Below are 23,911 nucleotides of genomic sequence, written 5' to 3'. Positions count from 1 at the left end.
TTTAGTCAATATTCTGGAATTTATTGAGTTTTATATTGATCACGTCATATATACTCGTATATATTATTATTTGTGAATAAGTAATAATCAAAAAATTTTAATTACATTTAATTATAGCCAGTAACAAATAAATACAATATATTTTTAATTTACCTAAAGACAACTCTCGTTCAATCAATTGAACATTATATGAGTCTTAAAAATCCATTACCATTTTATTTTCAAGCATTAATCCCCGTTTATAAATATTAAGAAAAAACAATACTTTTAAAAAACAACCAAGAAAAAAGGTCTCATAAAATGAGCGATGAGTTATGAAACTAAACTTCAATGAAAAATCGTATTTTTCCCTCTTTAACAAGCACAACTCTCATGGGTTATTGAATTATCGATGCAAACGCCACTCGACTTAGGCTACGAGATTGTTAATATTTAGAATAATAATAAATTTAAAAAAAATTATAAAAATGAAAATAAAATTAATAATAAATTATTAGTCTTATTATTTATATGATTAGCATTGAATTGATCAATTAAACATCACATAATCACATAATATATGCCACGGTACACCTTTTCTCTTGTCGCATACAAATTCAAATCCATTGGTGACATATAAGTTTTGGTTATTGATCATCATTTAATTAGTGAATTTCTTGCTTATTCTGAAGTAAAAAAAAAATAAAACAATTTTGGTAATGATAATACAAACATTTTTTGAAAAAAACAATGTGATTGAAAATATTTTTTTTATCTATATTTCTAGAATAAAATTTTGAAAATTTCTTTTAAAATACGAAATAATGACGATTTTGGAAAAAAATATATAAATATTAAAAGTATTAAAAATTCTTTTACAAATAATAAAGAATATTTTCAATTTTTGTATTGTTTTCATTTTTTTATCACTTCAGAATATATTGTAGTACATATACTCATCATCTTTCTTGCACACATTGCTATTAATTTAATTTTAATTACTCCAATCATCATTTTTTATTAACAACTAAAATTTTTTAAGCTTCATTTTTCAATTCCGTGGGCTTGAATAAAAGTTCTATTAAAATACGAAACGGTGAAAATGTATAAAAGTTCCAGCAAAAAGTAGACGTATAAACTTTTATTCAAGCCAAAATTAATTTATTCAAATTATATGTAGACACATATAAGTATCAGCATTAATTTATTAATTAGCTCATTGATGATTAATTAACTTTTAAAAGTTAATTTAATTTTATCGAATGTTTATAATCACGCTTGATTATACAAGAAATTTCTTAAGAATTAATACGATAATAAATAGAAACAATCATTCACTGAGAGAGAGAGACTCTATTGTTTCAAATAATTTCTCATTATTCTTGATTTTTTTTACAATCAATTTTGATTAGTTATGTTTTTACCACTGACGTGAATGAAAAAAATTTACAATACTCATTGCACAATTATGCCTTCGAGTTATTCAAATTTTCGTAATTTTATTTTAATTTTACTCCATTTTTTATGCCTAATCAATTGAGATAAATTGTTAAACAATTTATCCGAGTGAATCTACGGCTGTTGTTGATAATCCTTTGGGGCTGACCAATGTTTTAAACTGCTCTGGCACTGGATATTCCGTCTAAAATAAAAATAACACATTATTTGTTTTTTTTTATATGAAATATTTTTTTAACTTTATACTCAGAAAAACTATTTGGATCTGAATAGGCCATTTATACTTACATAATCTCCATTCCCTTTGGGCACCATGACGTTCATTTCACTAGATTTACTCGTGATGAGCTCGACTTGTAGAGACTCAGGGCTCAGATACATCTGACACCCATCAGTCTTATCAATAGAAATTGTTGGCACTTTTCCAAGCACCTAAAAATTAAATAAAAGTTTACTTCGTAATTCCTAATATAATATTACAAATAAAAATCAATAATAAATAATGAAGAATAATTCATTCACATTCAGATATGCATAAAACAAAAATAAAGAAAAAAATAGAATGAAAAAAAATTAACTTCTCGTTCTTTCTTTTTCGTTTCTCTCTTTTTTCAAGCAAATCTTCATTCAAAAAATTTCACGACTGTCAGTTATTCTGTCAAAATGAGTAGCCGAGTAATTGATAGGTTTTGAGGCGATTTGTTAGTTTGTTTTTTTACTAAATTTTTTTAAATTTCTATTATTTATTATAAAAACAATTTTATACAATCAAATATGGGTCCGTGGGACTCAAAGCTACGCTGGCAACCGGGTAGATTAGTCAATTGATTTTAAAATTATATAAATTATAAACTTTATTGTCTTATAAACAAAAAAATTTCAGGAGGAAACTTCCAACCTACTCGTCTCACGTGTGAATTTAATTGGAGAGAATGTCCTTATGCAATAGGAAAATATTTTTGGTCTGAAGTTTATACCGATGTTGCTGATTTTCTATCTAGTAACAATGAAGATTTGTTACAGAAGGTTAAGTTAAATCAATGCAGTTAATTTATAATAGCTTTATTAAATAACCAATAATGATTTTATAGGGAGCTTTTTTGTTTGCAATTTCCATCATTGTCTACTCAATAATTTATTGGAAAATTCGAAGAATGAGAGAAAAGAAAATAAATAATTCCATCATAAATAAAATAGCGTTTGATATCCAAGATCTTGAGCTTCGAGTCGATATATTATCATACAAATTACAACATGGAACGTGGCCATCATTACAGCAAATCACAAACATTTATGAGATTGAAGATATAAATAAAGATAAAATACGATTATCAGTTTCTGCTACAGATAACAGTAAATGTAATCAAAATTTATGGTTGAAAAAATTATTTACAAATAATTATTTAAAAATTAAATCATCATGTAATTTATTTGGAGAATGTCCATGTAAAGACTGTGATTCACGGTCATTTGAAGATTTAAAAACTTTACCAAAAACTTTCGGAAACATTAATTTTGATGATGGCGACAAAAGTGTGAAAGAAATGCAAATAATGAGTAATAACTTTTCTCATAAAACTGATGATAACAAGAATGGACCCGAAAAAGTTGATGTTCTGGACGATGTAAAAGAGGACACAAAAGCTCTGAATGAGAATAATAAAAACAAAGAGGAGATTGAAAGGAGAAATAAAAAATTATTAGGAGTACACGAGTCACAGAAAAATAGTAAAAATGTCTGTGAAATAAAAGAAAGTGGAAAATTCATTCATAATAATAATGATAACATTAGAATAGTAGTAGTAAAAGAAGAAGAGCAGAAAGATGAGAAAAAAGACATTAAAAAACCAGAGAACGAAGAACAAAATTATTCTAAAAAGGATAAAAACATGTCAAATAATTTAAATTCATCAGCAAAGTTGAATGGGACTTTAGAAATAGTTAAAGAAAATTCAGCAGTATTTTCTGCTTCAGAAAGTGTAGTTCCAGAGTTGGAAAAACAATCTCTTAAAAATTCTAAAGTATTTTTTCAACCAGAAATTATTTTTAATCCACCATCATTAAATAACCTGCCAACAATTGAATCGACATTCAAGTCTACAAAACCAAAACGAGAAAAAGCAATAATGAAAAGTCTCGAGGATGTAAAAAAACGTTTAGAAAATCTTTATTGTGTACTACAGATGTACGAAAACGAACAAGAATTCAATTTAACAGAACTGAATGAACACAAAAAGGCTAGAAAACTTTTAGCACAAACTTTCATTCAGGAATTGAGTGACTTTTCAATGATCAGCGAAAGTGAAACTGATAACAAATCGAACATAAATTATGAGAAAAAATACTATCAAATGACCAATCCTATCCATCAACTGAATGGTTTGTTTTTTAAAACAAGACCCAGTAAAACTGAAGAAAACTATGGAGGCTCCTCCATTGAGGATGATTCAGACTCTTGTAAAAGTAATCAGACTGAAAAACAAGAAATTACTGAAACCTGTACAGAAGATGATATAATTGCTTTTGATAAAGCTAGTAGAGATATCGAATGTAATTCCTTGATGTTGGAACGACATCTGATGAAAGTTCATACAGGAAATTCAATAAAATCTAATGAAAATTTAATGAGAATTGATGAACCGTTAATAGAACTTCAAGAAGATAAATATTCAGAAGAGGAAAGTAAATTTAATGAATCTTATAAGTTTTTCATCAATTCCAAAAGCTTATATCAATCGAATTTGTCGGATATTATTTCTGAAAGTGATCATATTGAAGAAACAGATGGAACTGATAATCGTGATAGGCCAAATATTGTTGTTAATACCAATAACATTAATTTTTATCATCAAGATCAAATAGTAAATGATTTAGATGTAAAAACAATGGAAAATAGTCAGAAATTAGTAGAGAATAAAAAGATAGATATTGAACAATTGATTGATATCTTTGATTCAGATTCATTGATGAATAAAGAAGTTTCTAGATGTTTCAAAACAGTTCCAGATCATTATACAGATGAAGTTCAAATTGATCAAAATCAGATAGATTCTATCAAGAATCTAGAAGATATTTTTATGAACCTAGAAAAATTTGATGCTTGTAGAAATAACTTGATAGATCTAAATGATGACGAAGCAAAGAAAAATAAAAATCATGATTTGTCTATAAAAGATCATCACCATAAAAATAAACAATATCTTGATATTGAAGAAAGTCATCTACAAATCACTGATGATATTAAAGTTTTTGAGAATATTAAGAGCTTGGATACAAAAATTGTAAAAGTAAAAAATATGAAAGAAAATCCTATCACAGAAAACTGTATTGGAATAACAGGAAAGAATTATTTCATTTCTGGCAAAACTTTTATCAAAGAAAACATTAAAAAAACATTAGAGAATAATTTTGAAGATAAAAGTTTAATAGAATTGAATTCAATCAATATTTCCAGCAAACATCAAATCTCCCATGATCAATATGAAATAAATAAAATAGATGATATAAGAAAAACTTTCAAAGATATCAATTCTGACAATAATTTCGATTCAATATATGCTTTACCAAGAAAAAGTTCAGTTGAATTGAAGGAGAAAATGATTTTTGATGAAAAAAGTGATGCAGAAAATTCAGAAATAATGTTAAATAAATTATTAATTAAAAATAATTGTGAAAATTTATCAGAAATCGAATTTGATGTAGGATTAGAAATGCAAGAACATTCGAAGAGTGAATGTGAAAAGAATTCTTTATTGAATACTTTGTCAGAAAGTAGTAGTCTATATTTAACTGGCAAGGGATCTTTTTCTGACATTTCTAATAATGAGAAAATCACAGACCTTATTGAATTAAACACACATAATAAAGAAAATAAAATAATATATGGATATAACAGAAATGAGGAACAAAAGAGTCAGAAAAATAAAAAAAAAGAAGATGATGAAGAAAGAATCACTATTACTAGCAAAGATTCAGCTTTCTATGAAACTCCTCAGAGTTCAGTAATGACTATTAATAATATTCGTGTTGGAAATAATGATAAAAATCTTGATATAAATATATATCATAATAACTTTGACTGTGATCAGTATTCCTTTGAAAAGGAGCTTTCCCAAAATAAATTGAAATCACCAAAAAAACGATCAAAGTTAGAGAAAGGAAGATGTGAAAGAGCAACAGTTAAAACTGAAAAATCTTCAAATATTTCTACCTCTCGAGAACCTACGAAGTTATTAGATGAAAGGTTAAATCGTTTTCCAACAAATTTAAACGTTAAATCGAATAATTTTTTGAAGAAAGACATAAAAGGATCAAAGCAAAAACTAACAGGAGAACATAAACGTAACGATAATTTACATAAATCAAAAATTGCTCCACAAAATGATGCAAAAACTACTTTGAAAGATTTAAAAATAAATAAATTATCACTCAAAGCAAAAAGTAATTTAAATCTTTTACATGATTTTGGACAAGATTTAAAAAATAAAAAGGGTCTTGAAGGACGAAGTAAATCTTATATCACCCCTAGGAAATTTGAGCCAACTTCAAAAAGTATGTTTAACAATTTAATAAATAAAAAACATCAAAGAAATCATAGTTTAGCTGATAGAACTACGGAGAAAAATTCCGAAAACAGTAAACTGGGTTTATGTAAGAGAAAATCAACCATGAGTAGCAAATTGGATCTTGATTTGAAATCTAGGTCACGAGAGTCAATTAATAAATCATGGAAATCAAATATTCCTATTTTAAAATCACGAATAGAACACTCGAAAGATAAAAATACAACTAACACTTCCCATAAAAACTTTTCTATCAAAGAATCTTTACAGTTGGGTGACACAGAAAATATGTTATCTTGTATCAAAAGTAATTTCAATGTACAAAGCTATGAGAACAATTTTTCAAGTAAAAATTGTATTGGGCTTTGTAAAAAATTCAATCAAGCATCTGCTGAATGTAAAGAAGTGTGTTTGCAAGAGAAAAATACACTAATAAAAGATTCAGATATAGAGAGAAATAGTTGGGTATCTACGTTGGGTCAAGAAAATCAAATAGTTTTCTGTCAACAGAAAGAGATGCAAGTGTTAGTTAAACCTCCGGTTGTCGAGACAAGTACGTTAATATGGGGTTTAACTCAATTAATCAACAGGAATTTCGTTCCGAGAGATAATGAAATTATGAATGATAAGTGTGTTAAGTTCAGGGGAGATTCTGATCAAATAATTTGTACAACTTTCAGGAGTTTCGGAGTTGTGAGGAAATTATACAGCAGACTCAAAAATGGAGCATGTTAGAGATCTCAACATTTGCAGGATGTCATAAAAGACTTGTCTCTGTCAATTCTTGTAATCACAGGACTCTCAAAAATTAATCAGTTTATATTTCATAAATTATTTTTGTAAGAATAAAAAATTTTTGAAAATTTTATCCACTCGTTTCGATTTTTAAACAATTTTTCAATCATCCTTACAACAAACAAATTAGAAAATCATGAGTAAATGAATGTTTCTGAGCTAGAGGAATTGTTGTAAATGAATAAAAAAAATTATATATATTTAGATTAAATTGATATCAATAAATATTGGAAAACGTTAATGAGTGAGATAAAATAAAAAATAAATTAAATAATAGAATTTTTTTATAATGACTTACCTGCATCTGCACACTCTGGCAATTAACAAACTCGATGCTGGAAACCAATGAATCAAAAACTATCGATGACTTACGACAAGAGTCCATGACAACTGAGTTGACTTTTCCTTTTATAACGAGAGTGCAGTCTTGACAACGGTACATGTAGACGACATTGTTCATCTCTGCATTTTCAACTAGTAAATCTTTATTGCCTTTATGATACTCCTAAAAATAAGAAAAAAGATTTAAAGCTCCTTTGAAGTAGCTTAAATTAAAAATGTCTGAGGTAGTTTAATTTCAACATTATTCTTACCACCAGCCATTTTTTCCCATCGCGAGTAAAGACAGGAGGCTTATCAATAGGTGCACTAGCGGGTGCGACTGTTTTCATTGGCGAATTTGAATTGCTGACCACTGGAGCTTTGAATGGTGCCGGTCCAGTTCTCAACGATGGATTTTTATGAGTTTGCATATCAGATGTAACTTTTTTTAGAGCTAAAAAGATCCAATAATTAGATTTTTTCAATTAAAATATTGATTATTCGATAATTTTAAATTAAATAATATTCTTACATTTTGTAATATTTTCTCCTTGATTGATTTGAGCAAAAAGTGCACTTCTGTCATCGCCAATAGGTCCAGAGACATCTCCAACAGGCATACAAGGAGGAGGTGGTGGCATTCCACCTGGTGGAGGTGGAATTGGAGCAGAACCGCCCTTTGCCCAGACTAAGCCTGTTGTATGATGCTGACGAACGTACTTCTGAAGCTCTGCTAATGTTTGAACCCAAGCTTTGCACCACTCAACATGTGTTTTATCCCTTGAAAAAACACTCATGAATATAGACTTGAAAGAACGATTTCATTATAAATGACAGAGAATTGATAAAATAAATTAAAGAAAAAAATATCCTTCAACAGATTGAAAATTCTTTTATTTTCTTACTTTTCTTTCCAGTCCTTGAGAACTCGATTGGTATAAAATTGTCCAGCATCACTCATTTCTTTGACATAAGGTGCAGGGGTGGGTGAGACGGCAACCCATCCTAAGGCGGGAATACTTTCACTGATAGCTGATAAGTGGTTGAAAAATGTTGAGCCTCGATTTTTTTCTCGAAACTCTTGGATCAGTTGAATTTGTGATGAAGTAGGACCAAGAAGTGCGACTTGTTCTGATTGATTTGATGGAGATGGACGACTTGTTGCTGTTTTTATGAATTCTCTTTGGATTCTATTAAAAAAAAAAATACATCAATAACAAATATTCATTGTTATTTATTGAAAATAATAATTTTAAAAATGAATAAATCAATTAAATATTTACTGGAATGCTTTTTCCACAAGTTCACTATGAGCAGCAACATCTCCGCCAATTTTTAAACTGAGTTGTAAATACTCAGCAACTGGTCCAGCAATTAAATCTTCATACCCTGCTACTGACATGATGGATTCTCCTAAACCAGTTTTTGATTCGTTTTCAAATGATACTTTTTTGGGTGAGCTTTGTTGAATTTCTGGATTTATTATTACGTTTTGAATCTCTTCTTCACTTTTCTTTGACGATGAAATCAAAGTCTGAACCGCAACCTCTTGAGTTTCTGCAAATAATTTCGTTGGAACACTCTCAAGTCTTTTTGTTACGTTTTCTAAACGAGTCACCAGTTGTTCCAGTTGCTCTTCTCGGTCGTTGTCACAACCTGAAAGCATAAAATTGCGAAAAGATTATTTAAAGATAAGTGCATGTAACATTATTATATATAAGAATGATGCAATTTAGATACATTAATTATTGAACAAATATAATTTAAATGGTTAGTATAATTTTCTACATACATTTGTACTAATTTAAACGTACATGAATTAGTTTAAATTGATCAAGAATTGTCTTAAAATATAATATTACTGATGCTTTAAATAAATTTCGTATAATTGTTATTCTTAAAATAAAATAGAAAAATTCAAAGAGTGCTTAATTGGACTTCTATTGTGACTTTAGTCTGAAGATGAAGTGTTGCTAAAGATTAGCACAAGGCCTCGAGGTGGTCCAGCCGTAAAATTAAGAAAATAAGTAAAAAGTAAAGATGAAAACGTGATCTACACTTGTCCTCGAGCATCATTATAAATAGTTAGGCTAGATCTCGAGGAATATCCATGAGTTTATAATTAGAAAACCGCAAAATTGTTGATGATCACAAGCTAAATTAGTGTAGGCGTAATAGTGAGTAAGAGAACTGAAAACTGAATAAACAAAAAATATTGATATAATACATATTTATATATTCTACATCTTAATCACGTCACACTGTTTTACGATTCTTTTCACTTAAAAAACTTAAATTTGTTTGAATAATTAAATAACTAAACTCAATTATTTATAACGAAATGTTACATGCAGCTATTCATTAATTTAACTTGAATGAACAATTAATTCCTAACCAGGATGAATCATAGGTCCGAGAGGGTCAAATCTCACTCTATGTTCAGTAGAGTTCTTGGCAACATGAAGCAAGTCTGAGAAAAATCGGTGTCTTCTCAAAGCCAATTCATCTTTGGCTACTGGTGTAGCTGGCGGCTCTTGCATGCCACTACCACCTTCAAGATAATCTTTATCATCTTCTTCAGAGAGCCATCGTGGTAATGGCTTTTCTCGTCTTTCAGGTATCATAGAATCACACTCACTTTCTTCGAACTTTTTAATATTTATTAATTGACTAATATTCTCATATATAGGTTGCTCTGGAATATTCTGAATATGTTGACTCATATTTTGCACTATCTCCAGAATGTCATTCTCTCTATTAACATCCTGAATCTTATTTTGATTAATATTTAATTCAAAATCTTGTTTATTATCTTTGCTAATTTCATGATTGACATCAGTACTCGGTGGATCATCTGTACCAGAAGATCGTTCAAAAACAGAATCATCACCATCATCATCAAGATTATCAACAATTGTTCGTTCAATATAAGCTGGAGCTTCAAAGAGCCCAATTTTCGGAGGACCTATTACTCCTGGTTCAAAAGGAATGGCAGAAATCTTAGCATCTTCTATGGTATTAGCTGAAATCGTAGGGCTTGACTCTTCATCTTCATTTTCTTCCTCTTTTTCCTCATTTTCTTGATGAAGTTCTTTGGTAATTTTAGCAACTTCTTCATCTTTATTTCCTTCAAAGTACATTTGCTCATTGTGACACTTCACTTCGCTTGAGTCAACGTTCTTTGCATCATTTTCTTCATTTTCTGCTGTTTCAGACATTTCTAAATTCCTTTGACAATCCTCTTGACTTTTTTCTGTCATGTCTACTGAGGTGTCGTTTATATTATTTTCTTCTGCTACGTTTAAATGGCTATCATCCTCTCTTATTACTTCATAAATATTTTCTTCAAATTCATTATTTTCTTTCTTACTTAACTTAGATAATTCAATTTCAACTTTTTCACTTATTTCTGGAATTTCATTTTTTTCTTGATTTTCATTATCATAATCGTTCTTAATTTCTTTATCAACTACTACTTCTTTTTTACCTTTCTCCATTAGTAAAGAATTTTCATTATTTTCTTCTATTGTAATAATTTCTTTTGATGAAAAATCATTAGTTTTGCTATTTTCCAAATTTTCTTCATTACTATCTTCATTTTTCACTAATCCTTCTTGCTGAGAATCGATTTTCATCTCGTCTTTAGCTTCTGTCTGATCTTTGCCAATTATATCTTCATCATCTTTATCCTGATTATCTTCAGTATCTTCTGTAATAGTTATTTCTATTTTTCCTACTGCATAATTATGTTTATCTTCACTAATTTTTTGATTATTATTCATAGCAGATGCTTCTTGTGATTTAACACTGGAATTTTCAACATCATTATCAGGTTCATTTATTGTCGGCACTTGTCTCTTTTTCACTTCAGCATAAATATGTTCCTCTTCAATTGTTTCATTGATCCTTTCAGGCATCGCGATTTCTACTCGTTCAACACTAAGACTGTCCTCATCATTTTCTCTCACGTCAGTATCAGTTTTCTCTTCATTAATAGTCATTTTTTTGTGACTTATATCCACCAAATCAACTTCACTACTTGTCAAACTTCTATCAACTACTGATGATTCCTCAGGGATTGGAGTCTTTATACTCGTATCATCAGCTTTCACATTCTTTAAAGGGGACTGTATTTGTGTTTTAATTGGCTCTACATCATTAGACGAGTCTACATCTTTATCATTACTTTCTTCACTACTGTCATCTTCATCTTTTTTTTCCTTTTTGGAAGTTTTACATGTACAACACGAAAACATTTTTATTTTTCTTACAGTTTATTTTTTTTTAAATAATTAACGATATGATGAAAAAATTTTTCTTCAACTTTTAAAAATTTTCTCTAAAATCTTTTATCAACTATTGAATCATTAAATCACTTAATTAATATCGAACTATATTTTATCAACAATAAATTTTAACAATTAAACTCTCAACATGTCTATTAATTACTTGTAAATAATTAATTATTAATCAACAAAATTAACAATATTTTCATCTATGAAATTTATTTATATTTAGTCTTTCTTTAAAGTCTTTATTTATTTATTGATAAATATTTTATTCAATGTATGTACCAAGTGTTAAAGTATCATCACATAATGATAATTAAAAAAATTTAGTCAAATTTGTAAATATTTTAAAAAACATTTTGTAATATTTTTTTTTGTTTCACACACTTGCAAGATTCTTATTCACTTGACTTCCCCTTTTAACGATTGGGTGTGGAGCGTAAGTTATAGGTCAAAGCAAGGGATGCAAAATGAATGGTAATAAAAAATTATCGGTAGATGAGAATAATAGCCAAGATAATAATAAATAATAGAAATAATTAAAAGTAATGGAAGCTCTTGAAAGGAAATGGAAGATCTTGACTGAATTTTGGGGGTTATTACTCGTTTTGGCACTCGGGGATGAAGTGTCCGGGTCATTCAGTCTGCGTCGCAGGATACTAGGGAAAGTTTCCAACAGCATCTAACATCAGTGCTGCCATCAGAAACACGTGTGGACAAAATTCGAAATTATTTATTTCCGGGTAAAATATCCTTATATTTACTTCTTATGTCTAGTAGATGATATACGCATATGATCAGACTTGGTAATAAATTATTAAATCATTCCATTACTCTAGAGAAAATGTGGAAATAAAGAAATCTTAAAAAAAGTTTCACATCGAATTTTATATTTTATCAACTATTTTCTATATTTATTTTTATCTGAAAAAAATATGTACAATCAATTGAATTAACGGTTTTCTAGAAATACATGAAATAAATATTTAAGATATAGACTAGATAAAAATATGATAAATAAAACATTCATGCAAGATAATAATAAAATTTACTTTATTTAGATTGTATATAAAATTTACTTAAAAGTGGACTCTACTAATTAAAAAAAAACAAGATAAAAATTAAAACAGAAATTTTTTTTAATGGTCAAAGAAAAAATAAAGATGTTCTTAATTAAAATTACGTTCTAAAAATTAATTCAAGTGTTAATAAAATAAATAAGACTGTTCTCATCTTAATTAGTTATATTTTACCGTTAAAAAGTGAGTAATTGGTCAGAATCTATGTTAGTTAAATGTATTACTGATTCATTTTATCTTATCTATAATACTTTTTGGTTAATTTCTTTCTAAATAATTAATAAAAATATTTTAATTAATAAATAATAGAGATAAATGTGTACTACCAAATAAATAAATATAAAGCATAGAAATATTTACTTTATAATAACTAAATAAATGTAATAATTTTTTATAATAAATAAAAGAAAATTTTGCTTGCTCTTCTAACTGACCTAGTAGTATTACCACTGAAGCCCGACTAAAACAATAATCATTATGAAACACCTCGGAATAATCTCACCGTGATTATCCCATACATAACAACAATGGGAACCAGTTTGCTTAATTTTTAATTCAATAGACATGAACAATTATCTCTTTGAAAAAATTAATAGTAATAAATTTTGATGAAAATGATTTATTTAATGAATTATTCAAATTATTTGGTTAAAAAATATCTTTCATCTTCATTACTATTATTTTTATTCACAATAAAAACAACGAAATTAATTATTCGATTTAACAATGAAATTATCTCTGACAAATGCCTATTGTAAGCATGACTCATACTAAGAACTCAGTAGGAGGCACGGAAACATAACCATTACATGTATTTTTGATGCATTAACTTACCGTAATCTGAAATAAAATTGTTATTTACTTATTATTACACAAGAAAATTTACTTCTATTATGTTTATAAAATCATTTTGAGCTATTAAAATAATAAAATTGTATAAAAATAATAGAATATTTCGAGTGTTTTATAGTGAATGTTACAATGATTTATCATTTATTCTCGAGACAATCTCAGATAAGATTTGAATGTGCTTACCTTTTTTGAGAGTAGAATAATTTGTAGGAAAGATCTCAGATAAAAAAGTATTGTCAGATGCTTAAAAATGTATAAAATGATATAAGTCAAATTTAGGCAACAATAACCACTGATAAGCACTCTTTTAAACACCTTTGGCTGTCACTGTTACTCACGACATGCATCAGGGCGTCTGCCGGATGCCGGAAGTATTCCTAAAAGTATAAAAAATTTCTCTTATGACGCAATTGAGTATGCGCATGTTTATTATGCTGCCATCTACGTCAACTTGAATTTAATTTATTACTAATTTATATCATTACTATCAGAATGTTTCTTTCAAAATAAAAAAATAAAAATTTTTTATTATATTAATCTTAAATTTATAATTGTATATGCCATATTATAACTAATCAATACAAGTAGAAATATAATTTTGAATCTTGCAGTAAACACAAGCCACCTGCGAAATCTACATTCGAAAAATCAAAGCTCCAAACTCTTCGCGTGTAATTTAAATATTCGAAAAAAATTACCAACTGGATCATGGCGTGACTGTTAAGATTTTATAAAAGCATGAAATTGTGAAAATATTGAATATATTTAAGCCACTTAATAAATAACGCCAAGTTTTTAGTTGTTATGTTTATTGTGTCATTAAACGTACTAAATTTTTTTTCAAAAAAAAAACCGAAGAAAATGATTCATTTTAAATATTGTTGATTTGTAGATTTAAATAATTGGCGTTTAATGATTCTAGGACTTTTTGTAATTTCATCATTGTCGTTATTTATGTTTGGCGCACATTTTTGTACAGCCCAGAAGGAGGAGGCTGTTTTTGATGAGATTTCACCATTTTTTGTACATATCAACTGAAAAGGAATATTAAAAAAAAATAAATCTGTTCAGAGAATATTTTAATTATTTGTATATTTGTGCTCGAGCAAAATTAACTTGTTACCAACTTTATAATCTGTTAGTGAGAGAACTTCATAGCAATTAAAAACTCTGATCACCAACTTGATAAAAAAAAAAGTATGATTGCTCCATGAATAAACTCATTTTACTCAATTTTTGCGCAACAAAATTTTTTCAATTTCGTATATTATGAATAAAGCAATGATAATACTTCATAGTATGCTTAATCGAAAGTCAACGATCGCTTTCCGAGAAAATTCTTAATTTCAGCCCATGTTTATGTTATAATAAGAAAAAAATTGTACATTTAAAAATCATAACCTGCAAAAATCATCTTATAATTTGTATAGAGACACAGTAGTGCCTCGTCGTGACGTAAGGGCTAAATGGCGGCAATTTATGTTTGGCGCACGAGACACTACCGTATCTCTTGATTATGTAGATGGTTTAAGGTTGTCCTAATAAATAATAAATATTTGTTATAATCATATTTATGTATATTGTCGTTCTTTTAATATCTTTATTGTAATTAAATGTTTTTGGATCCAAAAAATTGATGACAGTCGGATGGCGACACTTTTATAATATTTTTTATTGACACAAAGCAAACTTTCTTTTCTCAAAGGTTAGAATTTTTATTTTTTTATTTAAAGTTTTTATACTCAATTATTCCATTGTTTACAAACCATTTTTAAGCTCATTGAGTGTTAGTAGTAATAATTATTAATATTCATGGAATATTTGTAAATTTATGACTGTAAATCTTGACTCCAATTTTTTTAATTTGTATTTTAATTTTCTAGGTAAAAAAAGTTACGAAAAAACTATAGGACATTAATGATGAGTTCTAAATTTATTTTATTAGAATTAATTGACAGTGGATTTGGAATAATTACTCATTATCAAACTTTCATTGGAATCTTCTTTATATTATGGCTTATTTGGCTATTAGTAAAAAAACGCTTTAGTCGATCAATAAAAAAGCCTACTGATGAAGAAATTGAGAAAAAACTTGCAAGTTGGCACCCAGAGTCTTTAATTTTTGACACAGAAGATGATCATCCATCATTAAAATCACGTTTAGTTTCATCTCCAGTAGGAAAAAGACTCACGGTTGATGGTAAAGACTGTTTGAACTTGGGAACTCACAATTATCTAGGTTTACTAGAAAATAAAAAGATTGAAGAACGTGCTATAAACACCGTTAGAAAATACGGAGTAGGTTCTTGTGGTCCAAGAGGCTTCTATGGTACTGTCGATGTCCATTTAGTGCTTGAAGATAGGCTCGCTAAATTTATGGAAGCTGAAGAAGCTATTGTCTACTCTTACGGTTTCAGCACCATCGCCTCATCAATTCCAGCTTATAGTAAAAAGAGAGATATTATTTTTGCTGATGAAAGAATTAATTTTTCAATTCAACAAGGCATTAATGCTTCAAGATCAACTGTTTATTACTTTAAACACAATGATGTTGATGATTTAGAAAGATTGTTGATAGAACAAAATGATAAAGATAAGAAAAATTCAAAAAGAGCTGCCAAAATTCGACGATTTTTAATTATTGAAGGCATTTATATTAACACTGGACAAGTTTGCCCACTTCCTGATCTGATAAAGCTGTGTAGAAAGTACAAATTGAGAATTTTCATGGATGAGTCTATATCTTTTGGAACCCTTGGAAAAAATGGAAAAGGAGTAACTGAACACTTTGGCGTTCCTAGACATGAAGTCGATCTAATAATGGGTAAATATACTTGATTAAATTTAGTTATATTTATATTTAAGTTTAATGGCTAAAAATTATTTTCAGGATCTCTTGAATGGGCAATAAGCTCAATTGGTGGCTTCTGCGTCGGTTCATCATTCATAATTGAACACCAACGGCTTTCTGGACTCGGTTATTGCTTCTCTGCATCACTTCCTCCACTTTTAACTGCTGCTGCGATTACATCTCTAGATATCATCGAGGAAGATCCAAGTATTTTTGATAAATTAAGGAAAAACTGTTTATCTTTTCAAACTAGACTAAATAAGTTACAATATTTTGAGCTTTCTGCTATGCCAGAATCGCCTGTGAAACATTTATACCTAAAAAAGCAATATGACCGTCACAAAGAACAAGAATTATTATTAGAAATCTCTAACAAATGTATAGAAAATAATTTAGCAGTAATTCCTCCTGCTTACTTAGACACTGAAAGAAATTTGCCACGCCCGAGTCTACGACTGTGTATTTCAAGTACTCTAAATGAAGAAGACATTGATTTTGCTTTGGAGGTTTTAGAACGATGTTCAACTGATGTTTTGTCTTAATGTTAAGTGATCATTAATTTATAGAGTAAGATTTTTTATAGGTGAGTTATAGAAGAACATAAAATAGAATTGTACGATTTCGAAGATTATTAATCTAAAGTAAATTATAAAAAACATCAGAATACATAACTTTTTAAGCTTCATTATACGTTTTTTTTATTAATTCAAATTTCAAAATATTGTATACAAAATAGTTTATTTACATTAAACTATAGAAATAACAAATATAATATATAACATGCACATTATATTTGTATGAACAGTAAATCAGGTATTTTTTTATATTTAACAGATAATAAATACGTTCAATAAAAAATAATTGATACATCTAATAAATAATCATTATTATCAATGAATTTTACAAAAAACATGGATTATAATGAATTATTTAGTTATTTTTAGCTAATATCATCCTTGTAAATTGAATTGATTCGTAATTTAACATTCTATACGAAACTCCGAAAAAAACGGAAGTGCTTCTTCTACGATGCTTAAAATTCCTTCAATATTTAAGCCTAAAAAAAGTTTCAAACTCCTTGGTTAAATTTTTAACATCGAGATTTTAATTTCTGATTTTTTTTTCTCACCTGACATGCGAACATATCCAGAGGGATAGACTGCAAGAAATCTTCGCGCTCTGGTCGTATTTAACATCCAATAATTGGATTTACGTCTAATAAAACATCTATTTTGTTAAAAATTATAAAAAAATCAATGATCAAAAAAGTGTGAATAAACTTTAATCAACTTACGTGAAATTATTGGAATATTTTGTGACCATTGCTTCTATTTGAATTCTCCAAGGTAGCAAGCATGAACAGAATAAACTCATAACTCTAAATTCACTAAAAGTAACATCCAACCCCCATGATTTTAATATATCAATACTTTTTCTAGCTGCTGTTAGTGCCTGATCTTCACTGGAGGCTCCCACACATTGAGATTTTCCAGAATGCCAAATGATGATCTTACAATCATCTATCTTTAATTGAACAGTCTAAAATAAACAAAGATGTAATTTTTATTTAATAAAACGTGATATTTAGTTGCTAGTTGACAGAACGTTAATGAATTTACTTACTTGACAGTATAAGACAACCATATATTTAGGAGGCACTTTTTTAAAGTCAATAATATTCCCAACTCGAAAAGAAGTTGTTAAGCTAGTAACAATTATATCAAGGTTTACTTCTTCCGAAGCCCTTAGATCATCATTAATCGACACATCATCAACTTTTTCTTTCAATGATTCCATAATAAAATTTTACGAAAAATGAAAATTATTTGAAGAATACTTTCGAAAATTTGTACGTAAATATAGTTTATCTTACCCTAAACTATCAGACTTAAACTAGAATAAATAACCGGCAAAATTCAATGAAATACTAACTATAATGATTAGAATTTGTTGATATTTTCGTTCATAATTATATACGTGATATGATAGATTTCACAAAGTATAATTTAACTATTTACAATATATGAAAACACGCGATTAACAAAGGCATGCTAATAAATTCAAAAAGAAATTATATCATTACTAAATCAGATTTTTTTCTCACATTTTATTTTTTTTTATTTAATAATATACTCCTTATAAATTAAATCGATTTTTTTTAACATTCCAAACTCAAATACGAAACTCCGAAAGAATCGGTAATGCTTTTTCTAAGTTATTTAAAATCATTTCAACAGTGGGGCCTAAAAGTTTTACATTATTTGATCATTGATTTTTCTCAACAGAGATTTTCATTTGTAAATTTTTTCTTACTTATCACTCGAATAAATCCAGTTGGGAAGACTCCGAGAAATCCTTCCCCTTTTTTTATTGTTAATGTACAGTAATTGTTAAGTTCAGGTTCATACCTAATTAATTTTTACAATTTATAAATAATCATTTATTATTATGCACAGTTTTAAAATAAAAGTAATTAAAAAAAAATTATAAAATCTGTTTATTGACGTACGTAAAATCATTGAAATATTTGGTGACCATTGCTTCTATCTGAATTCTCCAAGGTAGTAAGCATGTACAGAAGAAACATGAAATTTTAAATTCACTAAAAGTAACATCGAACCCCCAGGATTTTAACATATTAATACTTTTTCTAGATGCTGTTAATGCCTGGTCTTCACTCGAAGCTCCCATACATAAAGATTTCCCAGAATGCTGAATGACGATAGTACAATCATCTATCTTTAATTGAATTTTCTATAATGAACGACGATGTAATTTTTAGTTAATAAAACATGATATTTATTTTTTACTTGTTAATAAGTTAATGAATTTACTCACTCGACAGTTTGAGACAGCTATATATTTAGGAGGCACTTTTTTAAAGTCAATAATATTCCCAACTCGAAAAGTAGCTGTTATATTATGAATCACTATATCAAGATTTACTTTCTCTGAAGTAACTTGATCATCAATGATAAGCAAATCATCATTTGTTTCTAGACTTACTTCTTTTGAGGTAACTGGATTATCATCCATAGGCCCATCATCAACCTTTTTCAGATTTACTTCTTCTGATGTAACTAGATCATCGTCCATAGGATCATCATTAATCTTTTTCACATTTACTTCTTTTGAGGTAACTAGATTATCATCCATAGGCCCTTCAACCTTTTTCAGATTTACTTCTTCTGATGTAACTAAATCATCATCCATAGGAACATCATCAACTTTTTCTTTTAAGGATTCCATAATAACACAATTTTACGAAAAATGAAAATTATTTGCTAAATATTTTTTGAAAATTTTACGTAAATGTAATTTATCTGACCCCAAAACTACGTATGACTACCAGACTCGAACTGGAATGAATGACTGATAGAAGCCGATGAACTAATATGAGTATATCTTATACACTTCAAGTTTGTTGATGTTTTTTTTTAACAGTGATTTTTGCGTTATGTGATACAGGATACAAAGTATCACACAATTATTCAAAATGTATCAACCCACATTCAAAAAAGTAAAGGTTGTGTATAATGTAATACACTAACCAATACCGTTTTCTTTTCATTACATTAAGTGGTTTCAAGTCATGTAGACGATTTGTATTTTTTATCTCTCCGTAATGGAAGATCTTATTTTTTTATTAATGTCAGAACACCCTATTCAAGAATTCGTGGTGAAAAGTAAAATACAATAAATTCTCTCTGTATTCTACACGTCCTAAATTCTACACCATCCCCACTTCTTATTCTTAGAAGTGTGTATAAATATTTTCAATGATTTCAATTCAACTGTCATTTTGATCCAATGCTAATTATTTAAAATTTTTTTATGTAAGGTCCTTTTTAGTATTTTTTACCAGTAATTATTTAAAATACTTGAAGTTAGAAAATAACTCTTTTAAAATTAAATACATATTGAATATTCCAAATTATATACTAAAAACACCCAATAAACAACTCATCTTTATTGAAATTTAAATTGAATTCTAAGATTATTTCGTTTGGAATAAACGAAAAGTGACATCCCATATACAATAATTATCAGATGATGGTATTGTTTATTTTTTTTAAAGGAGGTTATAGCGCTACGTATGGACGATTTTTGTATTAAATCATAGCGGGCCGTGAAAATTTGCAGTTAATGCTTCTATGTTTGCTAATATCCTTCAATCTAACTTTCATGTTACATTTTGTTCCTTTTCATTTGCCGGGAAGTTAAAAAAAAGTGTTAAATAAAATAATAAAAATAACAGAATAATTGAAAGAAAATTACTATAATCATTATCATGTAATAATTATCTGTTATCATCTTTTATTATAACTGTAAATCCATAACATTTATGTTACTTTGTACATACAATTAGTTTTATGAAATGGGTAGAATCCAGATTCCTAGTTGATGACACTAAACAACTTATCATGTTATGTAAAGAAATGCAATCATAATAATTATCTAAATTTAGATCGACAAAATTAAATGTTACACTAGTTGATATGGAGTTAAATTGTGATTAAATATCAAGTTATGACATCAACTACATCGCATTTAAATCGGGTTAGAATTCTGTATAAAACTATTCTAAGACTTCATCGTGGAATGCCAACTGAAATTCAATCTCTAGGGAATAATTATGTTCGTGATGAATTTCGTAGACATAAAAATTGTAATGAGATAGAAGCTAATATTTTTATGAATGAGTGGACAGTAAGTATATTATATAATATATTACCTATTATTAGCTTTGATTAATAAATGCAACTTAATACGTCAAATTTTTCTATTATTTTAATTTCATTAAATACAATGAATTGTTTTAGTATATATATATAAGTATATTATTAACATTTCAGGATTATGCAATATCTTTAGCACAACAGTTAGGCTTAAAAGGACCAATTTCTGCGAAACCTTTGGGTAAAAATCTTCAGACTAAGACTTTAGATGAATTGCGAGATGAACAAGTTTATCAGTTATATGAGTTGATGCTTGCAGCGACTGGTAAATCAAAAAATGAAAAACATTAAAATTACTAAATGGTAAACATTTGCTTGATACATAAATAAATGATGTTACGTTGGAAAAATTCAGCAAGTGTTATTCTAGCAGCTAATTTGAAACATAATTCGATAGGAAAATCTATTCCAACGAGTGTAAGTTTCAAATAAATTCTCCTAAATTCATTTCAACTGACTTTAATAGAACAAATTTTAATTATAATAATAATTATTTATAAACTTTTTAATACAATAAATTTACTATCAGTAGATTAATTTCATATTAGTAATTTTTATTTTTACTTTTATTGTTTATTTGTAGTATGATTATAAGCTTTTATCTGTAAAACGCCAAAAAAACTCTTCATTTCTACCTGGTAATTATGTCTTTCCTGGTGGAACAGTGGACGTTGCAGACCTAGATGTGAAATGGAAACACTTATATAAAAAATATGGATTTGATGACAGCGAATTCTCGTCACTCTTTCCGAAGACTAACAAAACTCGACCTTGTATATTTGAAATGGAATCAAATGATTCTCAGCAATTACCAAAAGAAATATCATTGAGGATAACAGCGGCACGTGAAACATTTGAAGAGTGCGGAATTTTACTTTGTAAATCAGCAAAAAAAACGGCTAGTCCGGGTTGGATAAATTGTTATTCATGTAAGATAACAGATGTTGAATTAATTTTTTATTATGTAAATTTATTATTTACCAATTGTTATGCTATTATAGTAAATCAAACTAGTTTAGAAGAATGGCAAAAAAAAGTGCATAAAAATGCTACTGAATTTTACAATTTGTGTGAAACTCTTAATTGCTTTCCGGATTTATGGGCTCTATATGAGTGGGGAAATTGGTTGACTCCCACTGCACTTAATGGAAAACGTTTCAATACGATTTTCTTTATCGCTTGTCTTGAAACTATACCCGTATCTAACCATGATGACATTGAAATTGAAGAATTATCAGTTAGTTGATTTTCTATTTATTAATTTCTATCAAATCTGAATGAAAACTTTAAATACAAAATTTACTTTCAATTTCTATTTAAATAAATTTAAATAAAATTTTTTTTCTGGCGACTAGTGGAATTTTCCAAATGAATTAATTTCATCTTCTGCTAAATTCAAACTCGCACCTCCTCAAGTTTACGAGATATCAAGAATTTCGAAATTCAATTTTTTTAATGATCTACTCCATTATGCAATTGATTTCAATAAAACAGGCGTTGATTTTAAATTACCTGTAAGTATCTTCTCTAAATTAATAATTTTCTTTGAAAATAAAAAAGCTAACTGCATAAAATTAAATACCTCAGGTGATTGTAAAGCTGTCCGATGGAGCTGTATATTTATTACCTGGAGATGCTGATTATCCAGCGAACGTAAATCTAACATCATTTCAGCAATTCGACTATGCCAACATAACTATCGATCAATTCCGTGATGCAACAGGAGCTAAACATCGTATGGAATTCAGCAAAGATTTATCGAAGCCACGTAAATTATTACAAACTTGTTAATTATTTTTAATTGTGTATACACATGCTCAAATACAATATATATTTTCATTCAATTAAATGGAGCGACTCATTAATCAATTAATGATCTATTTACCACTTGACCGACTCCTACAAGTTCGAACTAATTTCCGGTCTTCCTTTTCCAGCCTTCACAGCTCTCAACTCTTGAAGAAATATTGATTAGTATTTTGTTTTTAATTTACCGGTAATAAATTCTTTCTCCCATGACAACAAGGATTATAAATAAATTCATTGAACGTATTTATGAAAAGTTCTTTATTAATAATTAATTCATATTATTAAGAAAGCATAATAATTCGATTCTATGATTTATTGAATACCTTGATATACACGATTGTTATTATGATGGTCATGATAAAAAATGAAAAAATTTAATAATAATATTAATATTATTCATAGAAATTTTTTATAATTATAAAAATAATAATAATTAATCATACAGTCGCCAATAAAACTATATTTACAAGAATTAATTTAGCCGAGAAAAAAACCGAAGTAAATTCGCAAATTTTTCTCAGAACAGCCAGAAGGGGAAACTAATATTTTTCCAAACAATCAGAAGGAAACAAAAAGCAATAAAAAAATCATACAGTCCTTTATAGTCATTCATCAATGTTTATCTTTTCTTATATTGGATTATTGCATAAAACAACCTTGAAAAATAACGAAATAATTAAAATAAATTTTTTCAAGCAGAGAAAAATTAAATAGAACAATTAAAAAATTAACTCATAAAGCGTAAATCCTTACTCTCTTACTGATTGATATGACATGAGCTTTCACTCGAAATATTACTTAATCCTCACTGGCTGTGTTTTTCGCGTCAAGGCACTTATAATTAACTATATTATTGCATATTTAATTGCAAGTATATATATGCAAATGAATGAGGCTAAAAAAGAGTCTTAATACAATAATGCATGATAAAAGTATAATTAATGATAAGAGAATATGAATCATTGTTAAATATGCGTTGAAAAAATTTTCATATCTTTTAAACGATGCAAAACAATTTGATCTTTACTTTTTAAGTCTTAATTATGTTATATAATCATTGTTCCATTAGAAAAAGGCACTTGAAATTTTTTTAAAAAGTATCAAGCTTTATTGCATCGATTCTGTAATATTTAGCTATCGATTATTGATTATATATATATATTATTTTTCTATTTAA

The 23,911-nt window shown here is 27.8% G+C and overlaps 7 protein-coding genes across 13 annotated transcripts; 4 read left to right on the top strand and 3 right to left on the bottom strand.

Annotated features, from left to right (window-relative positions):
• Nucleotides 1–92: 92 nt before the first annotated feature.
• Nucleotides 93–13,701, bottom strand: capt (adenylyl cyclase-associated protein 1). 4 transcript variants are annotated; one of them, XM_035091945.1, is made up of 9 exons: nucleotides 13,519–13,701; nucleotides 8,605–8,771; nucleotides 8,399–8,528; nucleotides 8,021–8,305; nucleotides 7,648–7,895; nucleotides 7,388–7,569; nucleotides 7,093–7,299; nucleotides 1,726–1,869; nucleotides 93–1,621 (listed from the first exon to the last, which is right to left on the bottom strand). In XM_035091945.1, exons 3-9 carry the CDS (start codon nucleotides 8,515–8,517, stop codon nucleotides 1,538–1,540), a joined length of 1,269 nt encoding a protein of 422 aa, XP_034947836.1. In that variant the 5' UTR covers nucleotides 8,518–8,528; nucleotides 8,605–8,771; nucleotides 13,519–13,701; the 3' UTR covers nucleotides 93–1,537. The 4 variants fall into 4 exon arrangements, with proteins under 4 accessions (XP_034947836.1, XP_034947838.1, XP_034947835.1 ...); XM_035091947.1 differs by lacking the exon at nucleotides 13,519–13,701 and adding an exon at nucleotides 8,978–9,096; XM_035091944.1 differs by lacking the exon at nucleotides 13,519–13,701 and adding an exon at nucleotides 9,511–11,434 and having other exon boundaries at nucleotides 8,399–8,771.
• Nucleotides 2,121–6,867, top strand: LOC118072240 (putative histone-lysine N-methyltransferase 1). Of its 3 annotated transcripts, none has more exons than XM_035091942.1 (4): nucleotides 2,121–2,248; nucleotides 2,321–2,463; nucleotides 2,529–6,552; nucleotides 6,680–6,867. In XM_035091942.1, the coding sequence occupies exons 1-4, from the start codon at nucleotides 2,212–2,214 to the stop codon at nucleotides 6,694–6,696; spliced, it is 4,221 nt and encodes a 1,406-aa protein (XP_034947833.1). In that variant the 5' UTR covers nucleotides 2,121–2,211; the 3' UTR covers nucleotides 6,697–6,867. The 3 variants fall into 3 exon arrangements, with proteins under 3 accessions (XP_034947833.1, XP_034947834.1, XP_034947830.1); XM_035091943.1 differs by having other exon boundaries at nucleotides 2,529–5,988; nucleotides 6,680–6,724; XM_035091939.1 differs by having other exon boundaries at nucleotides 2,529–6,867.
• A 1,117-nt stretch (nucleotides 13,702–14,818) lies between the features above and the next one.
• Spt-I (serine palmitoyltransferase subunit I) lies at nucleotides 14,819–16,871 on the top strand. Its single transcript, XM_035091968.1, has 3 exons — nucleotides 14,819–15,040; nucleotides 15,219–16,159; nucleotides 16,226–16,871. The coding sequence occupies exons 2-3, from the start codon at nucleotides 15,253–15,255 to the stop codon at nucleotides 16,726–16,728; spliced, it is 1,410 nt and encodes a 469-aa protein (XP_034947859.1). The 5' UTR covers nucleotides 14,819–15,040; nucleotides 15,219–15,252; the 3' UTR covers nucleotides 16,729–16,871.
• Nucleotides 16,872–17,052: 181 nt separating this feature from the next.
• Nucleotides 17,053–19,951, bottom strand: LOC118072257 (TATA box-binding protein-like protein 1). 2 transcript variants are annotated; one of them, XM_035091970.1, is made up of 7 exons: nucleotides 19,025–19,951; nucleotides 18,696–18,940; nucleotides 18,500–18,594; nucleotides 17,810–18,429; nucleotides 17,481–17,725; nucleotides 17,316–17,413; nucleotides 17,053–17,243 (listed from the first exon to the last, which is right to left on the bottom strand). In XM_035091970.1, the coding sequence occupies exons 1-4, from the start codon at nucleotides 19,433–19,435 to the stop codon at nucleotides 18,359–18,361; spliced, it is 822 nt and encodes a 273-aa protein (XP_034947861.1). In that variant the 5' UTR covers nucleotides 19,436–19,951; the 3' UTR covers nucleotides 17,053–17,243; nucleotides 17,316–17,413; nucleotides 17,481–17,725; nucleotides 17,810–18,358. The 2 variants fall into 2 exon arrangements, with proteins under 2 accessions (XP_034947861.1, XP_034947860.1); XM_035091969.1 differs by having other exon boundaries at nucleotides 17,054–17,243; nucleotides 17,316–17,401.
• LOC118072270 (TATA box-binding protein-like protein 1) lies at nucleotides 17,167–17,983 on the bottom strand. The gene is made up of 4 exons (XM_035091983.1): nucleotides 17,810–17,983; nucleotides 17,481–17,725; nucleotides 17,316–17,413; nucleotides 17,167–17,243 (listed from the first exon to the last, which is right to left on the bottom strand). Exons 1-4 carry the CDS (start codon nucleotides 17,981–17,983, stop codon nucleotides 17,167–17,169), a joined length of 594 nt encoding a protein of 197 aa, XP_034947874.1.
• Nucleotides 19,952–20,716: 765 nt separating the features above from the next.
• On the top strand, nucleotides 20,717–21,216 carry Sdhaf3 (Succinate dehydrogenase assembly factor 3). The gene is made up of 2 exons (XM_035091982.1): nucleotides 20,717–20,896; nucleotides 21,043–21,216. Exons 1-2 carry the CDS (start codon nucleotides 20,717–20,719, stop codon nucleotides 21,214–21,216), a joined length of 354 nt encoding a protein of 117 aa, XP_034947873.1.
• LOC118072261 (nucleoside diphosphate-linked moiety X motif 19-like) lies at nucleotides 21,121–22,774 on the top strand. The gene is made up of 5 exons (XM_035091975.1): nucleotides 21,121–21,342; nucleotides 21,509–21,854; nucleotides 21,927–22,162; nucleotides 22,281–22,439; nucleotides 22,513–22,774. The coding sequence occupies exons 1-5, from the start codon at nucleotides 21,256–21,258 to the stop codon at nucleotides 22,714–22,716; spliced, it is 1,032 nt and encodes a 343-aa protein (XP_034947866.1). The 5' UTR covers nucleotides 21,121–21,255; the 3' UTR covers nucleotides 22,717–22,774.
• Nucleotides 22,775–23,911: the final 1,137 nt, after the last annotated feature.

This window comes from Chelonus insularis, unplaced genomic scaffold (genome assembly GCF_013357705.1).
Source record: "Chelonus insularis isolate UGA/USDA-ARS -01 unplaced genomic scaffold, ASM1335770v1 contig_90_pilon, whole genome shotgun sequence".
NCBI classification, from domain to species: Eukaryota; Metazoa; Arthropoda; class Insecta; order Hymenoptera; family Braconidae; genus Chelonus; species Chelonus insularis.
This window is presented reverse-complemented; position numbering and strand designations above follow the sequence as displayed.

What these genes read in the sequence shown, in the direction of transcription:
- capt (XM_035091944.1), bottom strand. Translation starts at nt 11,371, where the DNA reads ATGTTTTCGTGTTGTACATGTAAAACTTCCAAAAAGGAAAAAAAAGAT. An exon ending in ATGGGAAAAAATGGCTGGTG is followed by an intron (nt 7,300 to 7,387) that starts GTAAGAATAATG and finishes TCTTATTTTTAG; the next exon opens with GAGTATCATAAAGGCAATAA. An exon ending in CCAAAGGGAATGGAGATTAT is followed by an intron (nt 1,622 to 1,725) that starts GTAAGTATAAAT and finishes TTTTTATTTTAG; the next exon opens with ACGGAATATCCAGTGCCAGA.
- LOC118072270 (XM_035091983.1), bottom strand. Translation starts at nt 17,983, where the DNA reads ATGGAATCATTGAAAGAAAAAGTTGATGATGTGTCGATTAATGATGAT. An exon ending in TGGTTGTCTTATACTGTCAA is followed by an intron (nt 17,726 to 17,809) that starts GTAAGTAAATTC and finishes TGTTTATTTTAG; the next exon opens with ACTGTTCAATTAAAGATAGA. An exon ending in TGGATATGTTCGCATGTCAG is followed by an intron (nt 17,244 to 17,315) that starts GTGAGAAAAAAA and finishes AACTTTTTTTAG; the next exon opens with GCTTAAATATTGAAGGAATT.
- LOC118072257 (XM_035091970.1), bottom strand. Translation starts at nt 19,435, where the DNA reads ATGGAATCCTTAAAAGAAAAAGTTGATGATGTTCCTATGGATGATGAT. An exon ending in AAATATTTCAATGATTTTAC is followed by an intron (nt 18,595 to 18,695) that starts GTACGTCAATAA and finishes AAAATTAATTAG; the next exon opens with GTATGAACCTGAACTTAACA. An exon ending in TGGATTTATTCGAGTGATAA is followed by an intron (nt 18,430 to 18,499) that starts GTAAGAAAAAAT and finishes TAAAACTTTTAG; the next exon opens with GCCCCACTGTTGAAATGATT.
- Spt-I (XM_035091968.1), top strand. Translation starts at nt 15,253, where the DNA reads ATGATGAGTTCTAAATTTATTTTATTAGAATTAATTGACAGTGGATTT. An exon ending in TGAAGTCGATCTAATAATGG is followed by an intron (nt 16,160 to 16,225) that starts GTAAATATACTT and finishes AATTATTTTCAG; the next exon opens with GATCTCTTGAATGGGCAATA.
- LOC118072261 (XM_035091975.1), top strand. Translation starts at nt 21,256, where the DNA reads ATGATGTTACGTTGGAAAAATTCAGCAAGTGTTATTCTAGCAGCTAAT. An exon ending in TTGAAATTGAAGAATTATCA is followed by an intron (nt 22,163 to 22,280) that starts GTTAGTTGATTT and finishes TCTGGCGACTAG; the next exon opens with TGGAATTTTCCAAATGAATT. An exon ending in GCGTTGATTTTAAATTACCT is followed by an intron (nt 22,440 to 22,512) that starts GTAAGTATCTTC and finishes TAAATACCTCAG; the next exon opens with GTGATTGTAAAGCTGTCCGA.
- LOC118072240 (XM_035091939.1), top strand. Translation starts at nt 2,212, where the DNA reads ATGGGTCCGTGGGACTCAAAGCTACGCTGGCAACCGG. An exon ending in AAAGCTACGCTGGCAACCGG is followed by an intron (nt 2,249 to 2,320) that starts GTAGATTAGTCA and finishes AAAAAATTTCAG; the next exon opens with GAGGAAACTTCCAACCTACT. An exon ending in ATGAAGATTTGTTACAGAAG is followed by an intron (nt 2,464 to 2,528) that starts GTTAAGTTAAAT and finishes ATGATTTTATAG; the next exon opens with GGAGCTTTTTTGTTTGCAAT.
- Sdhaf3 (XM_035091982.1), top strand. Translation starts at nt 20,717, where the DNA reads ATGACATCAACTACATCGCATTTAAATCGGGTTAGAATTCTGTATAAA. An exon ending in TTTTTATGAATGAGTGGACA is followed by an intron (nt 20,897 to 21,042) that starts GTAAGTATATTA and finishes TTAACATTTCAG; the next exon opens with GATTATGCAATATCTTTAGC.